Genomic DNA, 11,669 nt, shown 5'->3' on the forward strand with positions numbered 1-11,669 from the left:
TTTTGACATGCTGAATAAAATGCAAGAAAAAAAAATGTATACCAAATTTTAGAAAAATAAATAAATAAATAAAATATACGTTTTCTAACCTTAATTGTATTCTTGATATCGGACTAATTTATGTAGAATTAATGATTGATATTGTTCGTTATTAATGTTACGGTACATGAACAAGACCATATACTTTGCTTCAGTCGCGTCCTCAAGTTAGTGTTTACCGACCAACCGACCAACCGACCGACATAATGAGCTGTAGAGTCGCGTAGCACGCTACTAAAAACATGATTCGGAAAGAAACCAACAATCACTAAACTATTACTTCCCGTTATGGAACGCGCATGCCCAGTGTGCCTTTTACCTTACTGAATTGTTATTACTACTACATAATAAGCATAGCGGAAATGGTGGTTTCATTCACTTGCAATTCTTGACGATGTAGCCCGTCTTTAGGCCTACATTCATTCATTAACTATGGATGAATCTGCTACCAGTAGAAATTTCACAGCTGACGAAACCAGGGATAATTTAATTTTTGTTCTATCAGTGTATATACCATTGGATTTAGTTATTATTACTGGGAATGCACTTGTTCTTTTTTTGATTCGACAAACTCGAAGTTATGACAAACCACAGTTTGTTTTACTAGGAAGCTTAGCGTTTGTGGACCTACTCACAGGAATTATCGCCGTACCGATGTTTATGTGGGGTTGTATATTACGCAGATCCTTTTACCTACAGGAATTTGATAAATGTGAGTTACAGTTTTTACCGGCAAAAATATGTGTTTCTGTGTCTTGGTTTCACCTAATGTTAATCACGGTGGATCGCTACGTTTCTATAATGAAACCGCTTCATTACCATAAACTTATAACACTTCATAGAACCTACTTTTCAATTATTTTGTCATGGATTGTAGCTTTCTTATTCGGTATCCTGCAGTTATTTTGGGAAATGGAACACATTGATGAAGGCATTTTCTTTTGCTACAAGATGAATGAATCCGCTATTGAAGTTCAACGTTACATATCGTTAGTATTGGTGCCTACTGGTACAATTTTAGTAAGCTTTATGTATTTCAGGATGTTTATAGTAGTAAAAAAACTTGAAAAAAACATTGTCATTATTCCAGTAAGAACACGTAATATTGTTCGCAAAAGATACAAAGCAGCTAAAACAAGCGCTTTGATAGTAGGCGCATTCGCTATTGCGTACTTGCCCCATGCTTTAAGACCAGTCGTATATTCATTCGGATACCAACGGTCAGACGTGTATTGGTATGATCTGATTGCAGAAGTTCTCTTCATCATGAGCTCGGCGGTGAATCCGTTTATATATGTTTGCCGTCTAAAGCAATTTTCCAGCGCTCTGCGCCATTTTTTACAAATTAACAGCCACAAACAAAAACAGAGACTTGTCGACAAAGACGTGCACCCAACAGCCCAACTGCAAATAACATACTCGTCGCCACGGAAAAAATGTGTCTTTAGTTCCTCTGAAATGATCTGAATAAATGAAGATGTGTTTATAGGCCTAACTGTGTTTCCAAGCTTGATTATTTATTATAAGTTCCTATCCTATCTTTAAAAGGAGAGATAACGAGAAGATTCTTAAAGATTGTCCTGAAAAATGAAGTTGTTTTAGTTTGTTTGCCATTTTAATGTCACATAATAGTTATTCACTTTAACCAAAAATTGCATGGGAAAAACATATTTGCTTAAACAAAAAACTACAAATTTAAAGCAAGGCCGTCAGCCAATGGGTTTTTGATTGAATTTAGGCCCTACCGTGAAAATATTATTTTTTCTAAGGAAGTGATAAACTTGATTTAAACTACACTACTTACAAAATGGCTTTTTCAATGTCTAATTTTATTACTCTTACATGTTTGTTGGGCAGACAATTACATCTATATCGTATAGTACCGTACATTGCGTCACACAATGGAATGATATGAATACAATTCCATATGAAAGGAGATTATAGGCCTACTTTTGTTCCCGCAGAAAACAAATCCCATAATACTATCTTATAGTGACTAACCGCAGATTCGATTCTCAGTACTCGTAAAGAAAACATGGTTAAACTAAATATAAACGTTACGAATGGTACAGGAAGCTCTTTTTGCTGTAATAAAAATAAACTGTTAGTTACCCGATCTCCGGATTCAGATTCATCATTCATAGAAAATTAAATTGTTTGAATTTAAAAGCGGATATAAATTATGTTACAATATTAAAGTACAAGACACCAAAAATCAATCACTTTTTAAAATGTGAAATTAATTGCTTAATAACCTGGGGTAGCAAGGAGAGAAGATGGCGGTTTGTGCGTACATTTTCTCCACACTCTGTGAAACAGTATGACCAAACCCCACAGATAAAGCTTGGTTCCCACTAGCGGCGCAACGTAACGCAACCTACGCAACGTAAGAAAATGCTCTTCCGATAATTGTGTTTGCCCCCGCCTGCGTGAAATCAAACATGCGACTTTGCAGCACTGTTTCGTCGTCGGTTCCCACTTGTGATTACGCAACATAGCATTTTGCGTCGATACGTCGCTGCGTTACGTTACGTTGCGTTCTAGTGGGAACCACGCTTTATAATGTGAAATTAATTGCCTTATACCCTGGGGTAGCAAGGAGAGCAGATGGCGGTTTGTGCGTACAACTTCAGTGTAGCATTTTCTCCCCACTCTGTGATACAGTGTGACAAAACCCCACAGATAAGCGATTTATAAAAAAATGGACAGAATTTCTTTACGAACTCATACAAATCTGGAATTTATGTTTTTATGAGGCGGTAATTTACTACAGTAGAACCCCTAATTAAGGGTCAAATGAAGGAACACATATATTTTAACTTTAAACGTGGTTCCCATTAGAACGCAACGCAACGACGTATTGACGCAAAGTGCTGTATTGCGTAATCACAAGTGGAACAGAAGACGCAACAGTGCAATAAATATCGCAGATTTGATTTCACGCATGCGGGGGCAAACAATTATCGGAAGGGCATTTTCTTACGTTGCGTAGGTTGCGTTACGCTCCGTTGATAGTGGGAACCACGCTTTATAGCTATTCTAACGGACTAACATGCATGATTCGTATATTATTAGTTACGCGTTTGATAAACAATATTGTGTGTGTGGTTTTGTTTTTGTGTGAATAACATAAATATTATATTATGTAATTGCTATTTGTAGTCATTATACTGTACGAAACAAATTATAAACTTGAAAACAATTTATAGGGGTTGCCAGGTGATTTTGGTATTTACCCAAATCATCGCAACAACAATGTCGACGACTCCCTGTAATGTATGATAGTTTATAAGGATAACAATAGATGTGTTTGTTTATGATGATTCTATAGCATTAAATTTTCATCTAAAATATTTCTTGTGAAAGAATTTCTATACTGCCTTTGTTGTGGTTTTTTTTCGTGCTTTTCGTGGAGGTGAACGCTTTGATAAATCGTAAACATCATCTTGTATGTAACGAACTTTTTAACGAATGTTGAAGTGATGCCCACGATATTGTCCATTGATCTTCGATACAAAGGTGGGCCGAATCCGGCTCCTGTCGATATGACCAACGAACCATAACAACGGAATGTACCAACACACACTGGGAGACATTCTCACAAATCCACTAAGATATCTTGTCCTAAATTTTATTTGTCATTTTTGTTTCGTTTTGGTCCCGTGCTACTTGCGAGGATTGAACGCGATTTGATGAAAATCTCCTCCTTTCGTGCCTTGTCGGTGAAAGGCGACTAATAACCACTATTCTCAACCCGGATTTACCCAACAGATGTCAAAAGTGTTCATTTATCATACGTTTAATAGACACCAGTTTAACCACAACCAAAACATTTAGTATGGGGTTAAAAATGACATTTGTCCAATAAACCGTTTTGGACAAGAAAAACAATTATTCCTCTGTGTATGACTTGTTTTTTCCAAAGTAAAATACTTCGAGCAGTAAATCTAAAGTTTTTCTGATGTTTTCTTTATGGCTGTTAAAAAGTGAGACTGTACCTGTAAGGTTGTTAGACTGAATAATATTATGGAGCTTACTCGATTCCTCGAAACGGATTCAATTCTCACTTGTAATCAATATCCAACCATTGTCAACTTGTTTGATAATTCCATCCGTTTTTTAATTATTGTTTTCTTTTCTGGAGAGTATAATGGAGGCCATTTACTCACCGAGATTATGTCACTCGGATACTCTGCTTCAACTCATTGTCTTCCGCTGTAAACAAATAGATCCACCATGAACTAACTGTACCCCCGTAAACTTCAGCTTTTGTTCGCTTTCTTCTTAAAAACTTTTTTATTACACCTCTTCTTCCTCTTACTATAGCGACAACAAACAATCTATAGAACCTACGCTTAAACGATTTATCTCCTGTCAAAGAACTATTATAACACATTATATGCACCAATTGCGACTAACAAATCGATTTAGTAAATAGAAACATAACAATTGAGTTCTACGCTTTTATTAATGTTGTTTGTTGTCCGACGGAAATTGTTTTCTCTTTTACATCCGTAAATTGGTAATCTCCAGAAATCTTCTAAAATCCTTTTTATTCTCCGTACGCGTTTTAAATTGTTGAATTGTTTATCAATCCTTTTTTCAAAATTATTTAATGAAATATGCTATATATCATTTTGATTATAATATACCTGATACAATACAAGTTTATTTTATAATATAAGGTCTAGTATTGAAAATATGTGATTTAAATTTAGATTTATGTTCTATATCTGGAACATTATTTTATGATATATGAGAATGAGAGAACTATACAACCCGAAACAAAAAGTGGTCAAATATTTTTATTACGAATACGATATTGTTCAAATCGATCCATATAATCTATTTAGAAACAATTCCAAAATTCTCTCACCAGCCAGTAATAGTTTGATATTAGAAAAGATAAACTTATGTAAGTATGGTCATCCGGTGGTGGAATGCGGAAGAATATTTAATGACATTTGTTGCGGTAAATCGGCCATGCGCAAGAGTTGAGACCTTAACCTGGTTACATTCTGGGGCAGGGTATATTCCCATTGCAGCAGTGGTACTCTTATAATGAAAAGGGTTAATCAGATAGAAACTTCCATAAATTCAATTTCCCAGGAGTGGGTTTAAATACTACACAGTAAATGTCTTTCCCATCAAAGTTTATTTTAACCGAACTTCAATTTTTGTCAAAGTCGTTTACAAAGTCAACATACAGTAAATGTTGCTGCGCTCATGAAATCTAGTTTGAAATTGCTTATTAGCTTCAAGAAAAGTCACAATTAATAGTGTATCAAGGATACAGTTTGAAGACAGTCCTCATATTGGAAAAAGTGTGCACTTTCACCCGTACGTGATATTAAATCACGTTTTCCTAAACTTTTTCCTTCATACCATAATTTCAATTTACAAGGTAACTTTATTTGGCAATTTTTTGTAGGTTAAAAAAAAGATTAAGTTTATTTAGGTAGTGGTATAATAATAGAACGATTAACCACCAGCGACCGTGACCTTTGACCCACGACTATGTCTAGACATTAACTATGTTAGGATACCAATTTGAAATGTTCAAATGTAATTTTCCGATAATACATTTCTATAAAGGACCCCTGATATCCCATTAGACGAGACATATCGACGACGCTATTGGACCCTGTAACAATCAAGTTTGTTATTTAGTTATTATAGAAGTCCAGTCGCAATGTTTACACTTGACAACACTTGACTTTTAAGAGTCGTTCACACCTGTTCCGGCACGGTTCCGGTCCGGCGAATCGAACATCAATAATGTTTCGTTTTCAGGACGCCGGAACAGGTGTGAAAGACCCTTAACACAATAATGCAATTTCGATAGAAATTTCAATTGTTCTTTCAATTTTTTTACTGAATAAAACCATATACAGTAAAAATAAATATAAGTAACAGAGACTTGGGATTTAGAGCACCTTTTTTAGCCAGTTCACGAAGCAAAACTTACACAATTATTTGAAAACAATGACACATTTTTATGATTTTGAATTTCTATTTTTTTAAACTATGGTCTTTTAAAATAATGTACAGTTAAAACATCACTTTTACACCGGTTGTGCCTGCTTTCCAAATAATTGCTGATAATAAGATGTGGTCAACGTTGTAGAAGGAGATTCGGTTTAATATTCGTAAAAAAAAATATGGCGTGTCATACTTAAATCCAGTTTACCAATAAAATCAACAGGCTTGTTGGTGGCGCTACGTATAAATAGTGTGTATCTTGTGGCAAGTCTATGTCTCTCAGCTTAAAGGGACGGTCGGTGACGAAGTGATGAAACAGATCGAAGAGACGAGACTTTTATGAGTTTTTAACTAGACGTTGTTTGTCCAATTTAACGCTAACGTTGATGATAATGATGATCCGTCACTGTGAAATTACGTATTTAATTAAAAATAACTGTACTAATTACCGTACCGTGCCGTGACCTCTGGCCAATTTTGACTAAATTGTAGGTACATTCATAGGCCTACGATTAAGAAATATGGCCACATAAAAAAAGTAATTAATATCATTCTCTAAATAAAAACTATAGGCCTATATCTGAAGAAAAAAAATTATAAGCAAGATATGTAGGCCTATATTTGTATTTGCATACGTTTTTATATTTAATCTTAAGAGCGTTGTCTGCGTACAAACAACAAATTTTATATATTTTATATATTTGATAAAAAATGCTGTGCAAGCAGCGCATTCATTAGACGGCATAAATAAAAAATATTGTATCTATAATTTTATTTTTAATAACAAAATGATATTCATCTTCAACTTCATTTAAGTTTACATACTGTTTTCCATCTTCCCAGTAAATTTGAAGTTTATCCAGTCTGCCTCAGAGCTCGCTCTTTTAACATTCAAGAGTCTACAATAGATATCTAACTCCAAATGTGTATTTTTGAACATTTTATAATATCTTAGTCACCTTTATATTGTATTTTGTCTGTAAAAATGATATAAAAGAATTGTAGGCCTATAGCTACATTTGTATGGTGTCATTCTCGGTTTCTTCGACCCAAGAATAGGATAAAAATTATAGTATTACATAATATATTTTGCACAAAATGTCCAAGGCTTCTTATTAACTATACATTAAAGCGCATTTAACATTTCTATTAATTGTGGTTGTTGTACTATTTTTACCTCCGCCGCCAGAAATGGTGAAATGTTGTGAGGTTAATCGGGCTTGTGTCTATATTTATTATTAGCAGGCCACGGTTCCCAGAAAGTTATTGCCCATTTTATTTTTAACGGGAACATGAGATTCAATTGTCATATGCCTAGGCGGAGGTTTGCGCTCTCAGGGTGGTTTCTTCTAGTTAATGTTAATGTAATTTAGGTCCGGATCTGTCATTGTCATAGTAAATAATGTATAACGGATCTCATATTCTCATTCTTCAGTGTGTTATATTTATTACCGGTATTGGTGAATAAACTTTCATATTTCCTATACATCGGATATAAACTGTACAAAATTTCATAGAAGGAAGGATTTGTTAACAATAAACCCTTTCTCACTAACTTAGGGCAGTGAACCCGGCGCGCCGGTTATGTCGGAATGTTTACGGAAATACTAATAGTAACGTCACAACGAATCGTTTTGTTCAAAGTGCCTGGATTATCGCCCAGGTCATCAACATTGACAGAATCCATTCGTTGGACGTTATTTATAATAAGGGATCATTATCGACATAGGCGTACATATTCCTTTATTGACAAAAAATAGCAATTGCTCATGTCGCAACGTCACATGACAGTAGGCCTAAATGAGTCTATCTTTTACAAATGAACAGCTACAAACAACAGATACAGACACCGCGCGCCGCGGAGAATATGTATACAGTACAGTACTGTTGGTATTTGTCGCAGCCAGACATAAGATCAAAGAACTGTTACGCGTTCATGTCTTGGCAAGGCGAGCTCAGTGTCCTGTTGTTAGATTGCCTTGTTCAAGCAACGACAACGTTGTTGAAGATGATGATGATCATATCGACGGCATTGCAATTAGGAAGGAAAATGGTTCTCCGTCCGTGCGCCCACCAGTACCATTGCTTTATACTTGATTAAAAACTTACATTCTTAGCATTGTTTTATAATAAAAATGAAAGTCGAAATATAACATCACTCACCATTGAGATTGTCTAATATTAATTTATAGGCTACACATACTTTCCGCTTGGAGTACGCATGCCCAGTACCCGTATAGGACTGTAGCGGACGGAAATGTTGGTTTTACTCAATTGCTTATGTAAAGTCAAACCTTTAAAAATTAATTAATATACATTCAATTAACAATGGATGAACATCTACTTACCAGGAATGTTACGTCTGACGAAATGCGAGATAATTTAATGTTTGTTCTATCAGTGTATATGCCTTTGGCGTTATTTATTATTGCTGGGAACGCACTTGTTCTTTTTTTAATTCGACAAACTCGAAGTTTTGACGAACCGCAGTTTGTTTTACTAGGAAGCTTAGCGTTTGTGGACCTACTCACAGGAATTATCGCCGTACCAATGTATATGTGGGCTTGTATCTCACGCAGATCTCTCCATCTATTGAATTTTGATGAATTTGAGTTACAGTTCATACCTGTAAAAATATTTCTTTTAGTCTCCTGTTTGCATCTAGTGTTTATCACCGTGGATCGCTACGTTTCTATAATGAAACCACTGCAGTATTATAAGCTAATGACATTCCCTAAAGTGTACTTTTCTATTGCTTCTTCATGGATTACAGGTTGTGTTTACGGTGTCATACAATTGTTCGGCGAAATGACACAAAACGAAGGTATTTTCTTCTGCTACAAGATGGATCCTCACTTGATTGAAGCTCAGCGTTACATGTCGTTGGCCACCGTGTCTACTGGTACAATTTTAGTCAGCATAATGTATTTCAAAATGTTTATGCAAGCAAGGAGACATAGCAAAAACATAGTCGGTATTCCAGTCCGCACACGGAATGTTGTTCGTAAAAGATTAAAAGCGGCTAAAACAAGCGCTTTGATCGTCGGTGCATTCGGTATTACGTTTTTGCCGTTTGCTCTGAGACCGATCGTATACTCAATCGGATACCAACGGTCAGGCGTGTATTGGTATGACCTGATTGCAGAAGTTCTGGTCACAATGAGTTCCGCTGTGAATCCTTTCATATATGTTTGTCGTCTCCGGCGATTTTCACGTGCTCTGCGTCGTCTTTTTAAAAAATTCATGCCTATACCTTTAACATCAACAATCGAGACTTGTTGATGTTAATAAAGACTTTGTGCTTTTTTCCGTCAACAAGCATCATTTCGTTCCACAGAGAAATGATCCCACTCGTCAGTAGGATTTTCACCCGTGAAGTGCTTGAATGTTATACATTGAATCAACACAGTATTTGACGTACACTAATTTATAAACATTTTTTACAGAGTGGACCAATTTTGCTTAAAACACTATTAATCCACCAATTGTTTTACCATTTGGAAGAAAGTTGAATCATACTGAGAACGGTGAAGAATTAGAGTATTTTAATAGAAAAGCAATAGGCCTACCTACGGTATCAAAATGTATTACCTTCGACTCTTTAAGTATGCCATGATCAATAGGCACAAATAAAATTGTATAATGAAATTAAAATAGTATTCAATAGATTTTTGCTGATATTATGTGTTCCATTACATTTACATTTCTTTCTATTCTTACTTTTGTATAAAAGTCTGGTAGATCAAGTTGAATTAATCATTGATAGACATGGTTATAATACTCGATTGGCTAAACCCTTAAATGTAGTTATACCCAAGATAAATGTTACCAAAATGAATATGTCACTTCAAGTGGCTGGTGGTAAAGTATGGAATAACCTTCCTATATCATTGCAAGAAGCGACTTCTTACAATGCGTTTAAATATAAGTACAAAACACAACAAAAATGATGTATTTAAATAGAAACCTCAACTTGAGAACCTGTGTAATTGCGATGTAGGCCTACTTACTTAGCTGTTTATTATTATTATTCTGTATCTGTATTTAAAATGTAATTGTTCTTGTATGTTTTTCTATAATCTAAAAAAAAAAAAAAATGTTTTGTAACTTATGAATATTCACTTTTATGCATACATTTCTTTTATCATGGACCATTTGTAAGAACATTATTTTTAATGTAAAATAAGTTTATAAATATAAATAAATAAAAATAAATAAAAAACTTAATTATTATACATTTTGGAAACACGCCGAACGTTTTGCAATTTTTTAAATAGTTTATATCAGCGCTTCTTTTGCTTAATTATAATAATATCACTTTTGTTTTAAGTTGTTAATTTTATATTTATTTTTCTGTAAATTATGTAATAATTGTACACAATGATCTCATGCCATATAGAATTCTCTGATACTTGCTTTTATGAGTAGATATAAGTAAATAAAAAATACTATTAATTAGGCCTATTATTAATTATGTTATTAGGTTTTTGCAGAAATTCCGGCTTTCTTATTCAAATAAGATTTTATTAAATAAATAAATTTAATTTTAATTAATTATGAATATTAATTCATAATTAATTTTAATTTTTTCTCGCAATTTTATTAAATAGGCCTACACATTTCCATATTCTATTTTTTTTTTATAGTGTTTTTATATTGAATGCAAAAGTGCAATACTGTCATTTAAGTAATTAGGTCTCACGTAACTTATTGGTTTTTGTTATATTTATGGTGAATAAACTTTCATATTTTTGTGTAAATGTTTCGCATCACTGAACTCAAATTCCACGCCACAAACTCGAAACAAACCGGTACGATGTTTTAGAGGAAGGAAATTTCTCGAGGTTCTTAGAATTTGTTACCAATAAATCCACTTTTCTCACAACTTTAGGGCAGTGAACCGGTATGTATACGGAATATTATACGGAAATAATAAAACAACAAAACGTCACCCATATAAAAGTGATCATTTGTATTTTCATAATTAATTATTAATTAATTAATTGATCCAACCGCAATCGCCGTCGTTGTCATCGTCGTCATCATCAATGTTATCAACTCCTAAATTCGACCATTCACCGTCAAATTTCCAAAATGTCTTCACCCAGTTTCCTTTTCAATATTTTGTTTTAGTGCCCATTAATGAGTCAATTGATCCCTTGTTTTACTGCAGCAGAATCAAAGGGAGCATTGTTTTTTCTACAGGCGGATCCGGTTCAGGCCACTTTTTTTTAAACTACTGTATTATCCAATTTTGTACCAAAAGTAGGCTGGGCATACATTTGATTTGTTGATATACTTTTTGATGGTAGGCCTCTATAAGCTAGGGTGCAATTTTATGCAGAGCCACGTTCCTGGATACGTCAGTTATTCAACTGAATTTCTTTTATCATAATTAATACACTGCAAAATATATACATTCTTATCTACAACCTAATAAATTAATGTAGGATCTAACGGAATTTACTATACAATAAACTTCCAACCAATTCCGGAAGTTATATTCTATTCATTATCATACAACTGTGGTCCTGCGTCATAATACCTGAAACCCGTCACCCATGTATGTGGCACAACAAATAAGTTCGAAGAGAATTATCATTAAAATTGTGTACCTTCAAATACATTTATTAGCATATCTATCAAGT

General features: G+C 34.1%; 1 protein-coding gene across 1 annotated transcript; it reads left to right on the plus strand.

Annotated features, from left to right (window-relative positions):
- The first annotated feature begins 368 nt into the window (after positions 1-368).
- LOC144836220 (adenosine receptor A3-like) lies at positions 369-3,392 on the plus strand. The gene has a single exon (XM_078691468.1). The coding sequence runs from the start codon at positions 472-474 to the stop codon at positions 1,504-1,506; it is 1,035 nt and encodes a 344-aa protein (XP_078547594.1). The 5' UTR covers positions 369-471; the 3' UTR covers positions 1,507-3,392.
- Positions 3,393-11,669: the final 8,277 nt, after the last annotated feature.

This window comes from Antedon bifida, chromosome 2 (assembly GCF_963402885.1).
Source record: "Antedon bifida chromosome 2, ecAntBifi1.1, whole genome shotgun sequence".
Lineage (NCBI taxonomy): Eukaryota > Metazoa > Echinodermata > Crinoidea > Comatulida > Antedonidae > Antedon > Antedon bifida.

Excerpts from the sequence above, each read along its gene's own strand:
- LOC144836220 (XM_078691468.1), top strand. The coding sequence starts at position 472 with ATGGATGAATCTGCTACCAGTAGAAATTTCACAGCTGACGAAACCAGG.